The sequence below is a fragment of the Conger conger genome, chromosome 10 (assembly GCF_963514075.1).
Source record: "Conger conger chromosome 10, fConCon1.1, whole genome shotgun sequence".
NCBI classification, from domain to species: Eukaryota; Metazoa; Chordata; class Actinopteri; order Anguilliformes; family Congridae; genus Conger; species Conger conger.
In genome coordinates, this window is record NC_083769.1 from 28,221,900 (window position 1) to 28,247,014 (window position 25,115).

General features: G+C 41.4%; 2 protein-coding genes across 6 annotated transcripts in view; one reads left to right on the forward strand and one right to left on the reverse strand.

Moving 5' to 3' along the window:
* The first annotated feature begins 602 nt into the window (after positions 1-602).
* On the forward strand, positions 603-4,979 carry LOC133138093 (actin-related protein 2/3 complex subunit 4-like). The gene is made up of 6 exons (XM_061256551.1): positions 603-733; positions 2,730-2,848; positions 3,213-3,324; positions 3,833-3,928; positions 4,355-4,525; positions 4,838-4,979. The coding sequence occupies exons 1-6, from the start codon at positions 731-733 to the stop codon at positions 4,841-4,843; spliced, it is 507 nt and encodes a 168-aa protein (XP_061112535.1). The 5' UTR covers positions 603-730; the 3' UTR covers positions 4,844-4,979.
* A 1,261-nt stretch (positions 4,980-6,240) lies between these two features.
* LOC133138092 (6-phosphofructo-2-kinase/fructose-2,6-bisphosphatase 4-like) overlaps positions 6,241-25,115 on the reverse strand; it is a 30,448-nt gene continuing 11,573 nt past the window's right edge. For 4 of the 5 annotated variants that reach the window (XM_061256547.1, XM_061256549.1, XM_061256545.1 and 1 more), the window contains 13 exons: positions 21,624-21,740; positions 21,417-21,513; positions 20,814-20,880; positions 20,565-20,639; positions 19,808-19,864; positions 19,325-19,446; positions 18,766-18,973; positions 16,548-16,694; positions 16,337-16,441; positions 13,090-13,219; positions 12,569-12,631; positions 12,176-12,240; positions 6,241-7,907 (listed from right to left, as the gene is read on the reverse strand). In XM_061256547.1, the coding sequence (XP_061112531.1) occupies positions 7,848-7,907; positions 12,176-12,240; positions 12,569-12,631; positions 13,090-13,219; positions 16,337-16,441; positions 16,548-16,694; positions 18,766-18,973; positions 19,325-19,446; positions 19,808-19,864; positions 20,565-20,639; positions 20,814-20,880; positions 21,417-21,513; positions 21,624-21,740 (1,313 nt within the window). In that variant the 3' untranslated portion in view covers positions 6,241-7,847. Of the gene's footprint in view, positions 7,908-8,916; positions 11,034-12,175; positions 12,241-12,568; positions 12,632-13,089; positions 13,220-16,336; positions 16,442-16,547; positions 16,695-18,765; positions 18,974-19,324; positions 19,447-19,807; positions 19,865-20,564; positions 20,640-20,813; positions 20,881-21,416; positions 21,514-21,623; positions 21,741-25,115 lie in introns of those variants that run through there. The other variant, XM_061256546.1, reaches the window with a different exon arrangement.

Below are 25,115 nucleotides of genomic sequence, written 5' to 3' on the forward strand. Positions count from 1 at the left end.
TTTAATCGAATGCCCATCTGAAATGGTACCTTCGGACAGTGAAGTCAGGATGCATAATGCAAATATTCGAATAATAAAATAGGAGTGTAAAGACATAGGCAACATTTATTGTACCTATTGCAATTGACTTAATGTATTTCTTAGTAATCGAGCGAAAAAACTAGATCGCAATGACAACACTGGACAGGTCGCTAATTCACCCACACGAACGGAGCATAATTTGGCACCCCCTTTTACCTTATAAGGAAGAATATATCAACGAAATTTTAAAATGACGTATTCTGGGGGTAAATAATAAACAAGTAGTGGAGGAGCCACAATAACTAAAAGGGCAAATAAAAATAAATGATTAAACTTTAGAGCGAAAAAAAATCAAGTGGGTAAATATAAATTATACATATTTTGGACCCAAGACCACGATGGTTGAGAAAGAATGAAATAATGGGGAGGGGGGTGGACAAAATAACAATAGCAACCGATTTGCTTTTAAGTTTTGATGTTTAAAAGCTCATATTGGTTATATATCAATATTATTTTCTAAATGTATAGATATATTATATATGGAAAAACAGTGTTAAAAAATCTGGCTTAAAACGTAGAGCAAGTTTACAAGTTTCCCCGTGAAAACTGCACGTGGTATATCCAATAGAATGCTGAGGTTCACGGAAGAATCATTTTACGCAGGCGTGGCGAGTGTACTTCCGTCTTCTTCCCCTGCGAATACAGAGAAATGGTAAGGGAATGGAATATATAATTCTGTAAAAATTGTTAATCGGTATATAAACAGATTTGGCACGAGCAGCTAACCCTTTCTGTCGGTTGTGCTGAGCAATATAGAATGCATGTGGTGAGGGGACAGCTTGATACTTGCAGATAGTCTGAAATCTCAAAGCTTACTAGTTAGCTAGTTGCTAACATTGGCTGACTGGAGAACTACCTGGCTAGTTTGAATCCCCACCCAAATTTCAGACCTTGACTATGAAATGTCATACCCGCGACAAAATAAAGTGTGCATTGACACAGTGCAAATTGCACGAGATCAGGTGCATTGAGGTACAGTCTATCGTAAAACTAACAGGCAAGGCAGATTGTCATTCAGTAAGAATATCACTACGTTGCAGCGGAGCTTCGTTCAATTAAGCAACTCTAGCTATAGTATGTAGCTATATTAAACTGCTATGAGGGTACGACCTAATTAGTTAGCAATATACCCGGTGAAGATGGCTTGAAATAACCTCAGGAAGACAGGTTAACTTTCAACTTGATATCTAACTGTTAACAGCGGCTAACTTTAGCTAACAGGCTAGTGTTTGTGGTTTGTACGTTCTGACAACTGAAGCAGCTCTTCTGCGCCCATGGCTTATTTTAGTGGATGTCCTCATTCGGTGCACCATCAATTGCCTACGAAGTAGCACGCACGACCCATTTTTACTGCTATTTGGTTTTAGAACGTTGCTATGAAGGCTCCAAAAGCAGTCTCAGCCAGTTTTAAATCCGGAACTGTTGTTTGCCACTCCAGTTGCCTTACATTTGTTCTAAGTAATGTTAATGTTGTTGCTCTTCGGGATTTTGTTATTAGTTATCATATTACAAGAATTTGATAGAGTAATTTTCAAAAGCATTTTGTTGCATTCTTCAGCAATTCTAAAAACATGCATGTAATGTTTGGTTTGATCATGAAAAACCATGATCATGTGACCCCAGACAGGACAGTTACAGCTATGACTAAAACCTGGTTTAAAAAAAACTTGCAATGTTGGTTGTGACTGACTCAGATGCAGCATTAACCATGTGCTATATATATATATATATACAGATTGATACTTCATGTAAAATGCTTCCTCTTTCATAAATGTTTTGCATTCATCCAGAAGTTTTTGCAGTTCTGTAAACTTTTTCACATCTTATCATACTTGTATAGTTTGAATGACTTGCCTGCCTCAATGCTGCAACCAGAAGTCTCTGGACCCTTGCTCAATTGGGGCCCTGCAGTTGAATTCTAGAGCAGAGGAGCTTAATGTGAATTACTTCACTGAAAATCTATTTTTCAAATGCAAGTTTTGTAATTTGATTTGAAATTGGTGATTGAGGCAGTGTAATTCTAACTAGCTGACACTGGCAGTGAAATCAGTGAATTTGTCTTTACCCTGTTCACTAGTCTTCGGCAACATAGAGCTTAAACTGTAGACTGGTGTTGCTCATTTGTCATATACATAAATGCCTGACAAAGGAGAAATATTGATACCTATTGGTAAACAATGAATTTCTGTACAAAAAAATATATATTTTCAAGGTATGCTTTATTTAGATTGTAACACGTGTGTAGGCCAGTTATTGCTCTTGTTGGATGCCTAACTTGTTATTAAACATTTGTTTTGGAATTTATTTAGTGGAATAAGGAATAGTGATTCACACAATTCTATAGTGTTGAATCTACCATTACCCCTTTGAGGGTTTGGAATTCTCCTATTGCCATGGAAGAGTACAGTATCCCAGGAATGCCGGCAGCAGGTTGAGACCTGCTTGTCAGCTCAGGGCTTTGACCCACAGTGGGAGGGTGGCTTCGGAAACAGGAGTTTCACTTCCAGCTATGGTTTCCAGCCTGGCCTCAAAGCTTTCTCTAGCTTTGTAATCATTTGCCACACACTTATTTGTCCCTCTCATTTTGGCCCCTGGGTGCTTTGTGTGTACTGTATGTCTTGGAATGTGCTTTCTCCTCCCCTCTCCAGACTGCAACTCTACGCCCCTACCTGAACGCCGTGCGTGCCACTCTGCAGGCCGCCCTATGCCTGGAGAACTTCTCCTCTCAGGTGGTGGAGCGCCATAACAAGCCTGAGGTGGAGGTTCGGTGAGTAACCGCATCTATGCCTGTGTTTAAGTAGTGTGGAGGTGGTAGGAGGAGTGGGTATAGGTGTGCGAGTGGTTGTAGGTGGGTAAGGGGGTATAGGTGTATGGGTGTCAGTGGCAGTGTAAGTCGGGGTAGTGTGTGAGTGGACTTGGCGGTGTGCGTAGGTGTGCGAGTCGAGGTGGCAGTGTAAGTGGGGGTAGGTGAGGGAATACATACCAGAGGGGGGGGGGGGGGGGGGGTGTGTGTATGTTTTAGTCTCATTTCCCTGCCCCCTACTTCCTGCTTCTACTCTCTCTCCACCTTCATCCTGCCCTCTCACAGCTGCTGCTGTTTTGAGCCTCCTGTCTTCTCTGTTTCGCTGCAGGAGCAGTAAGGAGCTGCTGCTCCAGCCTGTCATCATCAGCCGCAATGAGAAGGAGAAGGTTCTGATCGAGGGCTCCATCAACTCTGTCCGTGTCAGCATCGCTGTCAAGCAGGTCAGCCAAGCAGTCACTCTCTGTGGGCCCTCGATATGCCACTCTGTCTGTATGGGATTTTGTAGTTTTCAGTATTTTTCTAGTAGGGTATTCTCTCCCATCACATGTACATAGCCTGCCCAGTAAACAAACATATTCACCTTTGTATAAGATGGGGAAAAGAATGATTAAACAAACCCTGATTTCCTTGCTATAGTAATTCTTATCTAAATTCCCTCATGATAGCAGGTGTAAAGGCAAGATTGACTGCGTATCATATTCTGTTTTGTTACCGTAATGTGAAGGGGCGAATTCTTGTCAAAGAAAGAATAAATAAATAAATAAATAAATAAATAAATTTAAAGCTAAAATGAGTGTCCCTTTAAATAATGGGTGGTACACACTCCCACCCCTCCTTGGGCCCTGGAGTTTCAGCTGAACCACTGTAAAGGACTTCCATGGTGGGAAGTTGTACAGGTTTTTCAGGATTTCCAGGATTTATTTTCTCTGACTGGTCCCCTCCCTGCAGGCGGACGAGATCGAGAAGATCCTGTGCCATAAATTCATGCGCTTCATGATGATGCGAGCTGAGAACTTCTTCATCCTCAGACGGAAATCTGTGGAGGTGAGTGAGGCCTGAGGAGTGAGATGGGCAGGATGGAAGGAGACGTTCAGAGGTGAAGGTGAAAAGGGATGTGGAGAGAAAAGATTGCAGAATGGAGAGAGATTGAAGTTTTGGGAACCCTGTGATTGGTAGAGCTATTTACCAGCTGTAAATCAGTGATTTTTTGAGCAGTTAAAAGCTTTTACTCATCACAGCAACCAATTACTATTTTGAACCAGTGAATCACTGGTAGTATTTGGTAGCTCAATCCACTTTTGGTAAAAAAAAACAAACAAACAAATCTCACTCTTGCTTCACTAGTGGAAGATATGATGTGTAATCTACAGATAAGGCTTGGTGAATAGTGTGTTTGAGCTAGTGTGAAGCAGTGGAAATACACTGGTCTGATGTCACCTCTTTTCCTGTGTTTCGACACGTCTGCACTAGGGGTATGACATCAGCTTCCTCATCACCAACTTCCACACAGAGCAGATGTACAAGCACAAGCTGGTGGATTTTGTCATCCATTTCATGGAGGAAATCGACAAGGAGATCAGCGAGATGAAGCTGTCTGTCAACGCCCGTGCCCGCATAGTCGCAGAGGAGTTCCTCAAGAACGTGAGTCTGACCTTGCCGTTGTGTCCAGGAGTTATATTTGTTCCGCTTAGGAGTCATAGCACTTATTGACAGACTTGCACATGTGCTTCACAGTCATGCAAAGGCTTGTGTGGCTTAATCAAGTTCTGTCATTGATGCATAACTATGTATATATAGTACATTTACGTGTGTGTGTGTATATATATACACACACACACACACACAAACCGTTTCCTTGATGTTTTCAATGTAGCTTATACATGATTTTATACCTCTGTGGAAAGCAAAGGAGCATTCATTTTTCAATATATCTCTGCAATTTTGTTTTTGTAGTTCTGAGACAATATTCCAACATCCATCATGCTGATTACATGACGTGGCGTCACACTGGTTTCCTGAAATGTGGGAGTGGAAATAACGGCCACAAAGAGAGGGCGGACAAACTCACATGTAAGCAGCCAATCGCAAGGAGAACCACAGAAATGAGACCAATCCGAAAAGGGGGCCTGACCTTCACTCATTCCTTTTCCCTGCTCTTATGAATATTGGTATTTGTACATAAGTATTCTCAGCCTCCTTCATTTCTGCCTTTAGAACAAATCTCAAAATCAGGGCGGGTCCTTAAACCTTAAAATTCACGAGAGCAGCGAAACATAGAAAAATTTCCAGTAATTTAAACGGTTTCATTTGTTTTGTTTTTATATATTGTATACGTATGTCCTGTTTTGTTAAGTTTTTGTTACAAGAAACCTTAAAACCAACAATGCATACTTGTATTTTGACACAAAGCGAAAGACTCACCTTATGAACAGTGATGTAAACAGTCATGATTATTATGAAAATTAAAACCCGATACAGCTTGTTTATATCTCTGGAGGTTTCTTTCTGTGTAAAATGTACTGTATATTGTGGAAGGAAGATATTTTAAATCATTTTTGGTTTATGGCTAAAGTGCAAAATTACTTTGAATTAAATTAAAAAGATATCAAGAACAACTGTATAGCTGACCTGTAGGGAGTACAACACTAAGTTCAGGTCAGAATGCAACGATTTCACTTTCCAGGGGGCTATGCAGCAAGGCCAGTGAATAGTGAGAGGGGTGCCTGTTGAGCTGCCCTTAGGTGTGTTCGTTGGGGTGGTTTTGTGTGTGGTGAGGAGAGGCACAGTGATGTATATCTGTGTGTGGTATGTTCAATACTTAGTCAGGTGGTAAGAGCAGTCGTCTGGCAGTTGGAGGGTTGCCGGTTCGATCCTGCCCTGGGGGTGTCGAAGTGTCCCTGAGCGAGTCACCTAACCCCTAAATGCTCCTGATGAGCTTGCATGGCAGCCAATCGCCGTTTGTGTGTGAGTGTCTATGAATGGGTGAATGAGAAGCATCAATTGTACAGCCCTTTGGATAAAGGCGCGAAATAAATGACAACCATTTACCATTACATACAGTATGTAGTGCGTTGCTGTAGATGTATCATTGACAATTGGCCAGGACATGGACAGAAGTGTAAGGCCCTAGTCATTTTATGTGTGCACCTTACGAAGAGCTAATATTGTGTCTCTTACCGTCTCTAGTGATGTAAATATTATGCAGAGTTAAAGGTCTGTGAAAACAAATCTAGGAAGGAAAATAAATTGTGCAGTATATAGATGTATAAAACCTGACGTTGAATAAGTTTTGAATGCATTTCACTGCTGCAGTGATTGAGGTCATATAGTTACCGAAGAAAAGAACCATCCACATGTAGAATCAGGTCGTTTTTATGATGAATGGTTGGGTGTGTTGTTAAGGTAATACATTCGGAGCAGAAAATTTAAAAAGCAGTTACCAGCAATCTTTCAGATTTGTGTGTGACCATACAATAAGCACAACAGGAAAGATAACAGTTGCTCTAGCTGGACAAATGCAAGAGGAGTGTTCAGTGTTTAGATGTTTCCCAGTGGACTAACACCGTCTTGGGGGCTTGCATGTGTTGCTAAATGTAAAAGCACTGTAGTGTAATATCGGTCATTTAAGTCATTTCAACTAAAACCCTCTTATGCTACTTAAAATACAAGTAAAAGTACATGAGTGCATTTTTCCATCGACCGTTAAAAATCTAATTCTGAGTGAATGGTGATAAAACTGTGCTGGATGGAAAAATAAAAAACCTGAGTATATAATGGTGGTGCACAACTGCAGTCCATTATGTCTTTATAAAACATTAATGTAGGTCTACTGTAATAGTCTTGCCAAAAAATACACTCATGTGGATTTACCAGGAAAGTAAACACTCAGAAGTACTTCTCATCAATTCAGGAAGCAGTTGTAAAATACACTGGTCTTTCTAACTGGGACGTGTCTTTAACAAACCGTAGGGAACAACATAAATATGGCTTTCTCCCAATCATAATGCTTCTTTTGATCAGGACCATCCTTTACACAAGTGGTCAGCCTCGGTGTTGTTACATGCAACAATACAGTATTTATTATTTATTTATGTAATATAAATAATGTATCTGTATACATTAGATTTGCTTAGAGAGATGGCGGGTTTGCAGGGGTGGGTGAGTGATATATCACAGTACATCCTTTTTCTCTGTGTACCCCTTAATGGCACACATTCAAATATTAACATATTCAAATGAAAGAGCTCAATTATTTTTGAAGACAAAATTCATAACGTCGCTCTTGACTGCAGTCGAGTCTGTGCCCCCCCATTTCTCATGGTTTGCTACTTCCATTACCAATGTCTGCCTTTCAGGGGAGTGGGAAAGGATGATCAGTCCGAGAGACAGACCAGTGTGCATCACTCCTGTTTCTCACAGCATTTCCACTTCTATTCACAGTTTCACACCATGCACTGTGCACCAAAAACTGCTAATCAACCATTACAAACAATATAGTGTGTGTGTGCATGAAGCATGTACAAAAATACAATTCTAAAAGACAAAATCAGATGGATAGAAGGCAGGGAATAGTTTGCTGTCCAGGGTCCAGCCTGCTGACCCAAGCATGGTGGTTGGGATGGGGTTCAGGTGTCCTACCATGCAGGGTATTCAGTTCCTCAGACAAAGACAGTCTAGGCTGGCCTGTGGGTGGAAACGGGGTCTTGGAAGGGGTCATAGGTGAAACGGGGTCCCGTAGGGGTCATAGGTGAAACGGGGTCCCATAGGGGTCATAGGGGAAACAGGGTCCTGGAGGGGTCATAGGTGAAACGGGGTCCCGTAGGGGTCATAGGTGAAACGGGGTCCCATAGGGGTAAGGGAAAACAGGGTCCTGGAGGGGTCATAGGTGAAACAGGGTCCCATAGGGGTCATAGATGAAACTGGGTTGTGTAGGGGTCATAGGTAAAACAGGGTCGTGTAGGGGTCATAGGTGATCAGGCACCGTCTGCAGGGCGGCCTCTCTGCTGCGCTGTACAGCCACGTTCTGGAAGACAGGAAGCAGAGCACAAAATGGCACACGGTGAATCAACCCACTGGGTCTGAGAGCAGCCCAACAGGACGCACAACCTCATAAATGTTGCTGTCCTTTTGGACATTACGTGAATGAATAAAAATCTTAATGTCTTTCAGCAAGGCACCACACAAGAGAGTCACATTTCTGCAAATATTGCTTCAGTACCCTGAGTCTGAAGGCTGAAAGTAAGCCGGTGAACACAGTGAAAGGACACAGGAGATGGCATTCATTCAGACAGCTGCTCTCTTGTGTACCTCCGTCTAAAATGAAACTCCACACGGCAGGGCCCAAATGCATGTTTACTGTGGAATAACAGATGAGGGCAAACCTACTCACTCTTTTAAACCAGAAATATTTTCACATTTGGGGAAAGAAGTCTGTTGTTATTAGTTGTTTCAGAGCCTGACAACCAAGACTATAGTACAAGGGCAAGGTGGATTCTTTTCACAAAAGCAATGCCTGACCAGTGCTGGCTGTAAAACTTTTGATTCCTGCAAGTTCTATATTTGCAAACCCAAACCCAGTGAAATACATGCTGCAAAAACATATATGAAATGTCACTAATGCCAGACCACTTTTGTGTCAGCGTTTCCCAAAATACACAGCTGTACAGTAAGATATTCAGTCATCAGACAAGCAGGAACTTGGGAGAGGAGCCATTTCCGCAATGTGGTATGAAATGAAGAGAAGTAAAGATGTGCTTGAGACTTTAGCTCCATGCTTGTGGGCTTCTACATTTATTTGAGGAACACACACATCTTGACCTCAGCTAAGCATAGCAGAAGCCAGGCAGAAGAAAAGGCATTGACAGTGCTAGTATTAGGAAATCTTGCATTTCCCAGAATTTGGCAGAGGAGTAATGTCATTGCGGTGAACACATATACTGAATGAGCAAGATGTATCTCAGACAGAACAACATCAGACAGAAAGGTGTAGGATATGAAAAATTCCTAATCAAAACAGAAGTGGACAACATGAGCATATTTCCAATGGATGATTTATTTCTTCACATTATCTAGGCATGTACTGTACGTCATGGAAATCTCGCAAAATACACCCATTACATTAACTGGGTGTACAGTTAGAATGAAATCAAAATGCTTAATCTTCAGCAAAATTTCTTTGCAATAATGAGAAATACCTGATGGACAAAAATCATTATAGTCACGGCATGAAAATGAACTAAATTGTGATTAAAAACACAATTTAAAGCACCTGTATTTTTTTAATTACAGAAAGCACCTATCTCAGGACATTAATAGAGTCAGAACAGATCAGGAGGCCAGGTTACGGATGAATGCATGACATGCAGTGTAAAATGCACAATGACAGTGGTCTTAGCTCATTTCAGCCTGTTCAGCTTCCCTATACTAAATACACTTAAAAATCACAACCATTTTCCTTATTCTATATGCTTAGAAGTCCATGTTTATGTACTGTATGCAGCCTTCCAAGACTTATAATAATTCTTTCCTCCCTAGATTATGTTATTGATAACACTGCTATGCCACTCGCACGACACACCAAGAGTACTGCAGCTGAAGCATTTGAGCCACACAGTGCCTCAGAAGACTGCTGCAGTCTTATCTCCTGTGGGTGTTAGCCCGCTGTGAGGGTCTAATATAGGGTGCTTTTAAGCTGGGGGGCTTTCCTGGAGTTATCCCTATGACAGACAGGACCATACCAACTCCACCCAACTCCTGTTCATTACATTACATTACATTTTATTATTGGCATTTGGCAGACGCTCTTATCCAGAGTGACGTACAGTTGATTAGACTAAGCAGGAGACAATCCTCCCCTGGAGCAAAGCCTTGCTCAAGGGCCCAACGGCTGTGCGTATCTTATTGTGGCTACACCGGGATTAGAACCACTGACCTTACGTGTCCCCCTGTTCATAGTAAGCAAGTGACGTAGTCCAGGCCAAAGCCAAAACCTAGAATAATACGGCTACCACCTATTGTCTCTGTTCTTGGAGAGTTACTTTACCAACTGTGTCACTCAGGAGCATTGAACATCATTGCAGATGTAGTATATTAAATGTAATATTTCTCTGAATTACAAATCCAATAAAGTTTCTCAAAAGCAAATGTTGTACTTTAAACTACTGAACTGTTCCAACAATGAGAATTTTCACTTTTCACCAGGTAAACATTCTACGTAAAGCACCTGCCTTGCAAGCAAATAAAGTGGGCTGGAAGTAAGACGCATGTATTGTCTGGATTTTCAGCCCTATTCCAGCACTACAGTGGCTTTCCACGCTGAGAGACTCTGGTCTGATGTTACTGTAGTTTATTACAACACTGTGAACGCTGAAATCAACCATGATGGCTTACAGATTTGTACGTATCAAATGGCAGTAAGAGCAAAAAACAAAAGACAAAGGTAAAAATAAATCACAACTTTCTTCTAAAGGTGCTACTTTAAATTTCAGTGTTTTCAGTAAAAGAAAATCAGACAGAAAGGAACAATGAACAATGTCTTGTCTTATTTTATAAAAGATATTGTACCTAGCTATTTTGCTTTACTACCATCCACATTTCACTTTGTAAGTTAATAATTTGGCTTCAAAAGTAAGTAATCGTGACTACGCACTTCTGCAGAGAATATAACCTAACAGTTAAATGTGTAAACTCACAGATACAAAAGTACCAATTTCCTGCAAACACATCTAAAGGAGACAAACTGCACGCATTCACGTTTTGACCACGTTCACGTTAGCAGCTTAAAAAAAAAAACATTTCACATCAAGTCCCAAATACTGAATATTTCTTCAAAATACCCAATGTACACGTCCCTACATATAGAAAAATCACACACAAAAAGAATTGAGACCTCAACTGCAGGGTAAAATCACCATGTGACTGGATTCCAGTTAATTATTGCAATGTGAGAAAAGGTGAGAACATCACAGAGTTAAAATGAACATTCAGTTGTGCTTTTCTGATCCAAAAAAGAAAACTAAAGAATACATGAGAGATGGGGGTGGGATGGACAGTCCGACACAGTGGTGGTTATTTATGTCAGGAGACATGCTCATTGGTAACCAGGGACGGTAAGCAGGGCCTCTTCCGATATCCGCGTAATGTCTACATTCTGTGCAATGATAAGAACACAGGTGTCAAAAGCAGGCAAAACCACGCACACGGACACACACAGGCGCAATCATATGACTTTGGTCGAAGTTGGTCGAAGTTGCGCAGAAAGATGAATCTTGTCCATAATTTGCCGGCAGTGTCTGTAAAATCCCCTTAAAAATGGTTTATATTTCTTTTGGAAGCTCGGCCAGGAAGTAGAACACTAACCCACTAGCCTGATTGGGCCAGTAAAAACCCTTAACGTTGAGCCCTGATATGAATTTCCGGTAATCTGCAGGAACTAAAAGGTTAAAGCATGGCCGCTCAACTCGAGGTCCTGCGGGCTGCAATGTCTGCAGGTATCGCTCCGACCCCGCAGTACACCACCTGCTTTCACAGATGACCTTACACCCTGAACCGAGGAGGCGAAGTCATTGGTGAAATCAGGTGGTGCAGTGCGTGATTGGAGCAAGTGCTGTTCCTGCAGACACACATTGGGGTGGAGAAACACCGCATTAAAGCATTCAATAAAAATGAGTCTTCAAGGTCTGCTGCCTAGATGCACTGACAGAAAATGCACACTGACACCACACGCAGACCTTATTGTGCAAAAAGAAGCAAAACATTCAATTACAGGCCACTCTGTCATCATATTGTTTGAATTCTCAAGTGAAATGATGAATGCATTTGTATGCATTCGTATGATCAGAATGAACTATGTTAAACATATAAACTAGACAACAACCATTAAATGTGTTACACAAATTAACACAAATGACTATCAGAGAACCAAATCTGATAGAAATACCAAATATGAAACCCAACATCAATGCAAATTTCTCAATCAATCAATCAATCAACTAACTCCATGATCCATTCTTCTTCCTGCTTAGATACCATCCTGTTGAATTCACTGGACTGATCTTATCTGAACTGGCATTCTCACTCCGACAACAGATTGCATTTCCTTGACTTTGTATCACTACTAGAATGTGTCAAGCCTTAGCTTTGGAACTCTTCATCCAGGAGAAGTAGTTTCTAACATTTATTTGGAAACCTTGTTGTATTGGAAACACTGTCATTCTGTGTAAATGGTCACTGAAGATTTCTGTCATAACCGAAAGATCCATGCATGTGGGTGTTTTTTTTGGACAGACCTACCTCTGGTCTGTCCCTGTGGGTGTTCACTGCCTCTATGTTCAGAGAGATGGACTCCACCTTGCAGCCTACATATCAAGGGCAGACAGGTCAGGTGATAAACAGTGACTGGTACAAAGCATGAATTCAAATATCAGTGTGTGTGCCATAGATCACCACTAGGGGGCAGCAGTGCACTTCAACTGGCAAAAGAGTATCTCACAAACACTAGAAAGTGCTATGATGAACGATTGAATCATTTCCACAAATTCACAATAGCATACTAAACATAAATAAACGATTACATACAACCAGATACATAAATTCCTCTAACTTGGATTAAAGCATATTCTGGCTTAGATGGTGGTGAACATTATGGCCTTTGTACAAATATTGTACTAAAATAGTCATACATACCGTAAGCCACAGGAGTGAGTTTCAGGACTGTGTGCAAAGGGCACTTCAGGTAAGGCAGCTCCTCTGTTGAGAAAAACAACACAATTTTTGGACACCTAATAATGAGTGAAATATGTTAAATAAAGGTTTATGACTATCTCACATTCAAGCAGTGGTGGCTGCTAAGCTGCAAACATCCCCTTAAACTCATTATTGCTTTTCAATCATCTTTCGCAATTGGCAGGTTTGCCAATGACCTATTGGCAGGTATACACACAACTTCTTTCTTCACGCCATGTCAGGGAGATTAAGTGATAAATTAAATTATGTTTTATTCACTAGCTAGTAAGCAAACTTTGTCGCCATGGTGTCAGCACAATGTAATTAAATTCATTACATAAAAAAGATCAATATAAAAAGATAAACTACTACTACTACTACTCTGTTCATGTTGCAATAAAGTATATCCATCCTGAGCTTCTAGATTGTTTAAATAACAACATTTGCATTTTGAGGACTGATGTGTTAGGGAGGGGGTTTACCAGCAGACTTGTCCAGGAAGTAGGCCAGGAGACAACGCATAACAGCCTGGTGACAGATGACCAACACGTTCTCCTGACGCTCCAACTCCATGATCACTGGCTCCAGTCTCTGCACCAGGTCCTCATACGACTGCAGAAACACCATACTTTCAGTTTATTACAACACAATACAATCACAGGAGCTGGCACTTATCAAAGAACAAAAAGTAAAGAAAGCCCTGCTGAACATCCATAAATATCATTAGTCGTTGCTTGCTTACGGTTTAAGTCTCTGAAGCTTGTTCATTTTATCATTATGTGTCTCACTGATATGAACTATCAGTAATGGAGCACACCATGTGCCTTACATCACATTGGCTACAGTAACTGCAGGAAACCAGTGTAGACAGCTTGTTATACCCTGTTTAGTCCTAGTCAGGTTGCTAGTGTTATAAAGTATTTTTAGTTTGACTAGGTAAGCAGTGTTTGGCTAGTTAAGGGGTTTGCTCATACTTTTGCTTTGTCTGTTTGTTTGTTTGTTTGTTTGTTTGTTTGAAAAAAAAAAGAATTCAAATAGTCTCTGGTCCTTATCTTTGTTGTGCAGGTAGCAGTTGAAATTGTACTTCCTTCTAGGGTCTTTCAGCGCACTTATCCCTGGTTATGGGTATGCACTTTGTTGTACGTCGCTCTGGATAAGAGCGTCTGCCAAATGCCATTAATGTAATGTAATATTGGATTAGGATCAGGACCAGGATATGACGTCAATTTTCAGTTTTAAGTATGACTAGAATCTATACCCATGATCTTGGAATGCTGACACTGATGTCATCTAATTATAAAGTAATGTACTTCAGTAGAACCTGCTTTGGACTGCTTTTGTCTTGATTAGCAATATTCCCCAGGAGTGTGTGGGCCTGTGAAGGTGGCTAATCACGTTATCTCTGTAAGCACTCAAAACTAGCACTACTGCACCCAGCTTTGATTTTTATACTTGACACCAAGATCTTTCTTTCATAAAATATCCTACTGCATTTAGCCCCATGGTGCAACAACCCATTGGAACAGTAGGATTAAATATATAGAACATATCCGGCTCTCCTCTCTCTTACACCAGCAGACATGCCCAACAAGACTGACACAATTTTCTATTCAATTTCACATTGAAAATGACTTGAAGGATTAATGCTTAACGGCAAAATGGTTGCCTGAGGGGCAGCGAATCGTGTTGTCACTTGTGACTTCATGACTGAGCAGAAAAAATTGCTTACGTAACACCTCTAGATAGTCTGGAATGTGAATCTGGCTCTTTTGTATGTCAGACGAACAAACAGAACTCAGAGGGTGCTCTGAATTACGGCGAGGAAAAGCTGCACCAGGCGGAGCGGAAACCTCCAGAGCGTAATGAGGAGTAATGAGAGGGCGGGGCTTGCAGCGCGTTAAGACCGCTGCTCTGAGAACAGCCTGCCGGCACTGGCCGCAATGATCCCTACTAATGGTGTGATTTTGCCCCGAGGCACAGTCTGTCTGACGGAGCAATTATCCTGACAGATCCGCACAAACTGCTGGAGATATTAGCCGTGTGAGCACCAGCGCTAAGAGCGCACAGGCGATGACAGTGCGCAGCAACTGGTGCTCTGAGCCTCTGAGAGCTGAGAGAAGGAGGAGGAAGAGAATGAGGTCATGCCAGCTTCTCCACTCAGGGCTTTTTAATATACAGTAAAGATTAGCTCATGAGACTCGGTTTGTTACAGGAAAGTCTTTACGCACAGAAGCACATATATAACAGTGTTGGTGATTTAATCCAGCTTGCGTCTACAAGGAAACAGGTACACAGATGCTGAAAACACTTCAATGTGACTCACGCACAATGTGACACAGAAGCAAAACGGACACTCAGAGAGATGATTAACCAAAAGGCCAAAGACGGCCTTGTTTTTGAAGCTCAATTCCTGGTCTTGTTGAGAGGTGTTGCTCACTAGTGCCAGTGCAGTTGACTCCGGTATAGGTCTTTTAGCCACCCAATATTCAATATACAGTATGTCAATAGTACCAAAAATATGTCAATGTTTTTTTCCACAAGACCATGTTGTCATAATAGGTGCTTTTTCTTGTCTCCCCATGTGCTGAGTTGTTATTTGTCATTTGGATTTAATATTTTGCTGACAAAGCAATAAACTTCATGACCATATAAGAGTCCGCCCTTTTCCCTACTCTGATGTCTCTGGCTCCAATTTGTGCAACATTCAGTTTCAAAACGCTTTGCACAGCTGCATGGAAAGTCAGTGGGTGATGTCACAGTCAAATTCTTTCTACAATCTATGGGTTTATCCTGTGCAGTGCAATTTCCGTTGTGTTAAAAGTCAGCTTTGGGTGTGTGTGGATGCGTTAAAGTTAACTCTAGGTGTGCATGGATGCGTTAGAGTCAGCTCTGGGTGCTTGTGGATGCTCTGGGTGTGTGTGGATGTGTTAAGGCCCGGACACACCAAACCGACGGTCGGCCGCGGAGCGCCGACAAAGATCGTCTCGCGTCGATACACGACCGCAACGACGGTCCGCCGACGGCCGAGTTGCACGTACGTTCTGCGCCTGCGTGAGAGGTAATAACTCTCCACACCAGGAGAGTTGGAAACCGGAAGACCGGGGAATGCATTTGCATTGCGTTGGACCTAGAAGCAGCCATTGTCTCGCTCACAACAAAGAGTTTGCAGCAATTTCCTTGTTCTCTCGCTATTTAGTAATACTAATCGAAAATTATGTCTGGTAGTGATAGTAACTTGTCTGTGTCCTCTTGACTTCCTCGTTTGCTTGCTTTCGTCGCTTCCGTTTGGTTTGGTGTGTCCGGGCCTTTAAGAGTCAGCTCTGGGTGTGTGTGGATGCATTAGAGTTAACTCTAGGTGCGCATGGATGCCTTAGAGTCAGCTCTGGGTGCATGTGGATGCTCTGGGTGTGTGTGGATGTGTTAAGAGTCAGCTCTGGGTGCATGTGGATGCTCTGGGTGAGTGTGGATGTGTTAAGAGTCAGCTCTGGGTGCATGTGGATGTGTTAAGAGTCAGCTCTGGGTGCATGTGGATGCTCTGGGTGTGTGTGGATGTGTTAAGAGTCAGCTCTGGGTGTGTGTGGATGTGTTAAGAGTCAGCTCTGGGTGTGTGTGGATGCATTAGAGTCAGCTCTGGGTGTGTGTGGATGTGTTAAAGTTAACTCTGGGTGTGCATGGATGCGTTAAGAGTCAGCTCTGGGTATGTGTGGATACATTAGCCTACAGACTCACCTCTCCTTTGGGGTAGCGGTAGCGATATTTGTCTTGGTCCCTCATGGCAAATTCCAGTGGGTAGTGTTCCTGAATTTCTTCGTACATCATCTCCTCACACACACCCTGCGAAAGGAGAAAACAGTCCTGTGAGCTCACACACACACACACACACACACACACACACGAGTGGCTGTCACACACAGACACAGGTAAATGAAAGATTTCTCACTGCGTCAATCTCGTTGAGGGCCTTCCACTGCTCGTAGGGCACGTCCAGGCCCTCTGCCGTCTGAATGGTCCTCTTCATCTGGCTGGTCCACACCTTCAGGTCTCTGATGTTCTGGTCCTGGATGAAGCGGCCCAAACACCGGGCAAACTGCACCGATACACAGAGAGAAAGCCTTAACCTTTTCTATCATTACATTACATTACATTAATGGCATTTGGCAGACGCTCTTATCCAGAGCGACATACAACAAAGTGCATACCCATAACCAAGGATAAGTGCGCTGAAAGACCCTAGAGGGAAGTACAATTTCAACTGCTACCTGCACAACAAAGATAAGGACCAGGGCCTTTACAAACAAACAAATAAATGCAAAAGTATGACCAAACCCCTTAACTAGCCAAACACTGCTTACCTAGCCAAACTAAAAATACTGATACATAAAAAAGTACATCACAGAAAGCACATCACAAAGTACATCTCTATCAAACACTACCACCTGTCTGAGACAGAGAGAGAAGCCCTAACCCAACTCTACTCTATGTCATGTATATCACTCATGACAGTGGTTCAAAACCCTATGTAAGTAAACCATAATAATATGCTAGAAAGTAAATACATAAATAAATATTTATGTATGTATGCATGCATGAATATTGTTCCTGTATGCTACCTTTCAGGACACACATACTGTATGTGGCAATGCTGTTTCCGCATAACACAAACAAACTACATGAAATTTCCGCATAACACAAACAAACTACATGAAATACCAGCAGCTTTATAGTGTTCTGGACAATCAAATCTGTGTCACATGCCCTGTTGCTGACTTCCATGCGCTTCAGCTACAGCTACAAATTATGTAGTCTAATGAATATTAATGTGCAATAACAAAATTACTTCCACCGCTTGCAAAAAAGACTCAAGTCAAACTCAATGGGCCAGTTTCACAGACACACGTGAAGCCTAGTCCTAGACTAAATTAACCGCTTGTAGGGAAGAATACATTTCCTGCTTCATTTTGGATGGATGGTCACCTAACAACTCAATCGTACTGAATGATCAAGGGGGGTTAGGAAGCCCATACTGAATGATCAAAGGGGGTTCTCTGTCTGCTTTGCTGACAATGACCATTTGGTTTCCTTGATCACATCATATGCATACAAAATAATGTGTATTCGTCACCCAATCAGGGATAACTACCTGTATTTTACATCAGGTTTGGGGCATAAAAGCTCATTCCTTTGTAACATGAGTTTCTAATTGAACTGCCTTGCTTTTAGCCAGTATGATTCATACTGTAATTAAAGACTATTTTTGCTATCTTAATACATTGTTGCTAACCTGTATATCGGACTACTTGTTTTACTTCACAAAGGACCAAATTCCTACACCGCTGTTCAAAAAGTTGCTGTTTAGTGAACCGTACAATGGAAACTCTCCCTTTAAAGCATACATAAATTAAGATGGTGCTAAAGTAATTTCGAAATTAAAAATGGTTCATGTGCCCTACATTATTATTGTTGTTAAACAGTAACCACTCCATACAACTTATACAGTAGGCTTTGGTCTTGTCAATAATAGAACATCCATTTTAATGTTTTACCACTAACTTACTGCTTAGACTTGCTCATTTTCATGGTTGCAGTTGCAGTTTTATGGTTGTACAGATGTATGAAAAAAATAACATAAAGCTGTTAAATAAACTTGAGGACAGCAGTCTTCTTGGGAGATGAATATGGAGATAAATAACTCCTAAGAAGACCACTGTCCTTAAGTTTATTTAACAGCTTTATGAATCAGAGATTAGTCTGCCCAAATGACAGGGATGTACTGTACTAATAATCCAGTGTTCAGCTACATCTGACAAATCGTGATCTCCTGTAGGTGGAGCACCAACTGAAAGTGGCAGTTAAAATCAACCACCGACATATTACATAACAAAACCAATCAAATTAAAGTACAAAACACTTAACATTCCTTCCGAGATGTTCTATAGAGGCAGCATCTCAGGTTGAGACTACAGTAAATCCATCCTTGGCCATGGTGTGGATAAGAACGTAAAATTCCCCGAAACTGACCTGACTCAACACTTAAATCATATTTCTACACCAAGTAGTCAATGTGTTCTGATTTGGTTTCAGCCATTTTTTTTATGGGATTTACACAAGACTGTGGAAGAAGGAATAAGGCAGTAAGATGGGAAGATGGAGAAGCCTACCTCCTTGCCCCTCACAGACAGCCCGGAGTCCCCCCCGATGCGGCCCTTGATGTTCAGGTCACTCTCGCCGTGCCGACACAGGTAGATGGAGCGGGGCGTGATGTGGATGTTCATCAGGTAGTATACGATCCGGCTCTGGATGTGGTCCAGGACCCGGTTCACCAGGTACCGCCGGCCCACATCCATGATCTTGATGTAGGACAGCTCTCTGTTTTGGCAATGACCAATTAGAGCACAGTTGAAACATCCATCACAGGCACTTGTACACAATTTTGCCACACACTTACAGTACAGTATTATTCTAGTAGAGACCACCCAGTTCCATTTGAGATGTGGGGCTACTCTTTGATTAACTGACAAAGACATGATGAAATCTGTCTTGGCATTTTGAAAACCTAATACCATCAAAATTTCAGTTTCCACAGTATAGTGTATCCATCAAATCTTTTACATGTGGAAACAATTATGAAATCTACTCTCTGAATGAACATCTCTATTGGTACAAAAGATGAAAAAAGCTAGTCTCTCCAAAAAGGCTGAACTGGCAATGACTCCTAACCTGTCCAGAAGTTCATCCAGAGGCTGGTATGAGTTCTCGTAGCACTTTATCCTCTTCATGAAGTCCTGTATGGCCTCCTCTGTGTTACAGTCTATGTAGTCTGGGCTGCCCAGCTTCACTTGCTGTATGGGAGAGAGAAGAAATTAAATAAAATGGAAGAGCAAACGGAATACCGGGAAATGATTCTGGGAAATGAATAGTTTAATTTTGCTTATAACTCTCTTTGTCTGCCTTTATGTTCACATCCTGAGCTTGGATTACGGCTAATTTGACCCAATAGGTGTTTGCCTTTTTACACTGAAATGTAAAAAACATAGAAATAACACTAATCGTTCATTATATAATACATTACAATAATATAATTATACAGCAGCCATTCATGTATAGTAAGCAAAATTAATTATAACTTAACTTGGATTTTACAGTTAATTTCATGCAAGCTTAATATGACAGAGAACTGCAGTTAAGCATAAATCCACAAACCACTATGTTTTGTGCAATGACATCAGGGTCTTCACAGACAGACTCCACAAAGAAGACCTAAGAAACAAACAGAGTTTAAGAGAGAAAACTGCGGTGCAGGGGTCTCACACTCCAGTCCTGGAGGGCTGCAGTCTCTGCTGGTTTGTGTCATTTCCTTTCCATTAGCAGCCAATTTAGGTCTTGGACAGAAGGTATGTAGAATCTTTAGTCAATCAAATTACTTAAATTAAGTACTTGCATCCAGGAATGCATCAAAAAGCAGCAGACAGCAATTCTCTGGGAATTGAGTTTGAGATCCCTGTGCAAGGTATGCTTTTCCACAAGGGTGTTAGAACTTTAACATATGACACTCTTTTATTTCTAACCTATTTCCTTCTTCTGGTATATCGATTACAGTAGGTTTGATGAGAAAGTAATTTGGTTTGTAATGTAAATGTAAATGTTGTTGCCCTAGAGATATGGTATGCATTTCTATACTGCACATACAGAATTCCTATGAATCCCAGCTCACTGAAGGAAACTTTAATGTGTTCCGCTCCTATGAGCTCAGCTCTATGTGTCTGCAACAGCAAGTTACAACCCAGATATCTTATGCAAAATACATTACACCCCACCACTCAAATAGCAATTGCATATTTTTCCCTGATAACAAATATGTTATCTATATTCTCATCGGATGAGCATGTGCATAAAGTCCTCTTGCTCTGTTCTAGAACAGTCTCCCATCCCAGTCTGCATGAAACAGAGGCTGAACTACCTTATAGCCATTCTGTTCCGCAAACTTCATGATGGTCCCTCTTCTCTCTCTTGTCGTATTGGTGGCATCAAACACCTTATTCAGAAAGACGAGCAGATCAGTATAATTACAAACACAATCCAGTCCACAAAACATATAGAAGAGTCAAATTAAGGTTGCTTATAACACACATGCATTGTATGTAATGCATTTTGCTCATAAAGGTGCCTTACAGAAAAGGTGTGATTGTGTACAGAAATGGAAACTCACCGCCACCTGGCCCCCTTCGTCTCTAAGGTAGTGCCGGACGTCATTCAGTGCTGCTAATGCACACTGCCTGAGATTGATGAATGAATAATGTCAGGAGGTGGTGGGCGCACCAGTCAGGTCATTAACATGTTGAGCATTGTAAAGAGAGCAGGCTGAGAGAATGGATATATTGGCTATGTCAATAGCATACCTGCATCCCTGGCTTATGTAGGAATGAACAACCAAAATAATTCAAAAGTTCTGACTTTTTTAAGATCAATTATTCTTCTTTTACTTTTACTTTCCTTTGCTTATTTCCCTTTCTTTACATTCTCAGCATTTCTCTGAGGTGCAATGCAAATATGTTAATCTCTATCTTCTTATTCTGATATGATTTGAATGTATGATAAAACATTCAAACTCTGGCAGAATATGGTACGTAAATAGAGGCAATGACATATTAGCCACGGCTCCATGTAGCTTATCAAGATACTGCTCTGGGACTCCCACGTGGGTTATCAAGACTGTGTACTATGTACTAAGTATCTGTCTCGGTATGAAGATACTGCTTCACAACTTTGTCCAGTTCATGTGTTACAAAAAAAGCGTGCGTGTTAAACTTACTTCCTTATCTTCAAACCCTCCTCGTTGTCTGGACGGAAAAACTCAAAAGACTTGTAGATCTTTACACACTCCCGCCGGTACTGCCCCACATTGAACTCTGGAGAGAGAGAAACACAGGGAGTTTGCACATATACGTATGTACTGCACAGGTGAGCGGGTGCATGTGCTCGGATGTGCGCGGAGCTGCTTTGCTTGGTGTAATGGTACCTTTGGTGGGTACGTCTATCCAGTTCAGGTAGCGGGTCAACTTCTTGGAGATGTAGGTTTTCCCTCTGGCTGGAAGACCCACCGTGACAATAAGGGTGGGACAGTTGGTCATGCATACTGCGGGGGAGAAAGAATGAGAAGAGAGGATGAATGCTCTGAAAACGAGCCCCAGTGAATTCCATACTCCAATCCCTGACCGGATGTCACCTTAGAATACCCCCATTAATGACAGCCAAGGGATAGGACCTATTGGTTGATTAGTCAAAGACAAATAGCTGGCTAGCAATTTTACCAGCTGATTTAAAAAAATAAAAAAGCTCTTCTGGATGAAGTGACCATAACATTAAGCCTAGAAAAGTCTAGTAAGCCATAAAGGTTTGCACTGTATGTATAGTCACCAGCATGCCATATTGAGTAAACAAATCATATTTATCAGTGTGCACGTATTCCAGAGTACATATCATAAATTCAATCAGCTCATGAATCACAAAAAAACAACACTCCCTTCCCTAGCCTTTGATAACAAAGGTACAGCACACGTCAAAAAAACCATATCAACCATCCCTGATACCACAGCCGAGTGAGTCAGACAGTAATTCCTGTAAAGAGCTGAATAATCTATGCCTAGCACAACCTGTGCTGCTCCACTGATACCAGTCACATTTCTGAAGACCACAGTGAGTATGAGTATCACCCCTGTTTCTACCTGGCAAGCTGAGGAAACAGATTTCCCCATCTCTCTCCCTTCAGAGCTGTTGGTGTGAAGAAAGACGGGAGTGATAGATAGAGGAGGAGGGATGGCAGAGCAGTCAACAGAAAAGAAACCAGAGGGAGGAAGTACGGAGAGAAGGGGATGGGCTGAGATGAATGGTCTAATTGTGCTGGTTCTACACGTGTCTCTGAAAATGGCTCGCATATCGGGGGCCAATCCAAGCAGACTGAATCTATTGAGGAGCACTAGAGCAGTAACCAGCACACTGGCGCATGTGTACCCACATACCTCTTAATCATACAAAGCAGTTCCAGCTCTCACCAACATGCCCTCAGAATTAGGCTTGAGGTGACGGGTGCTGGTGATGTAACATGAAGATAACAGGGAGGGATCCCGTGCCAACTGTTGCCTTTGTGCTCGACTACAGTATGAATCACACCTCTGCTAGTCCCACTTACAACCAAAGACAGACATCATATCCTTTTCATATAATGGGCTGTCAATTACATAATACTTTTACAAAGTCCACTTTAAACTGAATTAAGATCAGCATCTGCTTGACAGCATAAAATTATAACTGAATAGTTCAATCTATTAAAAAAGTAGCATCAGTCTAATAAGCTACAACAAAGCATGGGTCACAGCAGCTAAAGACAAACAGAGAAAACTGAAGACATGAGAGCTGAGTGCCTGATAACATGTCTAAATCCCTTTACAGTTATAACACACAGAGACATGGACATCTTACCAAAAGGAAAACTGTATGCGATTCAGCTCCTTCAAAGTGCACTAAATTACAGCGGCCAAATAAATTATGGTAACCACTTTTTATACAGGCCAACAGTTTTTTTTTTACTATAATAATAAACATCTTGTTTTCAGTTTTTCAGTCATATGAGAATAGTGCAATGTCAAAATACAAGCCGTTTGACCATGAATGTCACCCTAGCATCGATAAGAAACCTAAGCTCACAGGACAGGTTAAGTTTTCTTTTATTGAAGAGAATAAATGCATGTGAATGTGGCTTATCTTTCGTGTACACAGCATCTATGTTCTGTAATACCATATGGTGTTTATGTCAGAAAGCAGCCTGCCGCTCTACTATCTCTGCACTAAGAGGTGTCAGGGCTGGAAAGGGCAGCGTGAAATTCTACCTCAGGCTATATGGCATTTTGGAGAGGCAGGAAAAAAGCAACTGGGTCATTTGGTTCTTTACTAATTTAATAAACATCTAATCTTCCTGGAAGACATAGCGCCATACCAAGAAAACCCTAAGGAGGATTTCTTTAAGTAAAAATGTCCCAGCAACATAGTACAGAGCTTAAAACGGTAATCGTTTTAAAACGTTTTAAATTAGATGAATAAGACCACTGCGATTTCTTAATCTTTACTCATTAATATGTGAGTTTTGCTCGGCGTGAATTCGAATTCTGGCCCATCTCATTCAAACTGAAACAAGGTGATAATTATTCTCTGGCAGGGGAGGGGTACCATGTGTGAGAACTGTTAAAGCACAATATAATGACATACAGCAGAATAGGCTATTCGCTTCTTTTGAGGTAAACATTGGTTTTCTATTTGTTTCTTCTAAATGGCTCACTGAGTATAGCTTTGTGGAAAGGCTTTGTCTTAGAGGTAGGGAGTCAGGCCAGGTGTGAAAAGCCTACTTACCTGGCAGGACCGAATACTACATAAATATTCATTGAAGAAAGGCCATTAGCCCTCCCATTGTCAACTGCTGCTGAAAAATAGTAGTGACAACACTAGGATTTTGTAATTTATTTTATATTTCTAATTGGATTTGCTACAATATTTTGTCATCTCGTCCAAGACCAAGATGAACAAATTTCAGTGATCCAAAATGTGGTTTTTTTTTTTTTTACAATTTGTGTGATTCTATAGCAATTTACAACCAACATATCTGACCTACTTACTGTTGCCATATTATTGTAGCTGAATTTGTGCTGAAAACAAAGATATGAAACACTTTGGAATCACTGTATAGATTCCCTCAGACCCCAGAGGGTTCAAGATTTGCAACAAGGTAACAAGGCATTTCCAAATAAGGTAGATGGTGAATGACACCTCACGTGCAACAGTCAGACAGTCAAACCCCACACCAGTCTCATACTGTAAACACACTGTAATGGTGTATAAAGGTTAATAGACTTTCACAATCTAGTTTGTATATTTCATCCATAGAAATTGATGTTCGCACTGAAGTCACTATACGTAAATATTATGTGGTCAGTCAGGTCTCTTCAATGCATCTTCTTCAATTCATTATCATTGACCTAACAAAAACTATACTATGGTGCATCTAAGTTATCCGCAAAAAAGGAAAATTTGTGTTATTTGTCCCTCAATAAACTATGATGGGTAGGGCAGCTGCTTATCATCCCTGGCCTTAAAGCCTATTCAGGACTCTGTAATCCACTATGGGAGCCTTTTACTTCAACAATTACATTAACATTCTGCATTGTAGCATGAATTTGTCGATCAGGGTCAATTTGTTCACCTACTTTCTTTTGACCTGCGACACACTTGGAGCTTTACTGCCTAGCTTCTCTTTGCGCCTGCTGAAACTTCAGAGAGAAGTTAGGCAATGTGTGATGGGAGATTCAGCAACATTCAGAGGAGATATCATCCCCAGGGTCTAAGGTCTGCAGTGCAGGGCAGTGAGTCTGAAACGGAGGCGATGGCTAGTCCAGCTGGGAGGCATATATCTCCAGAGATGGGCCTGAGGAGGAGAGAACCTGCCACCAGACTAGACTCCCAG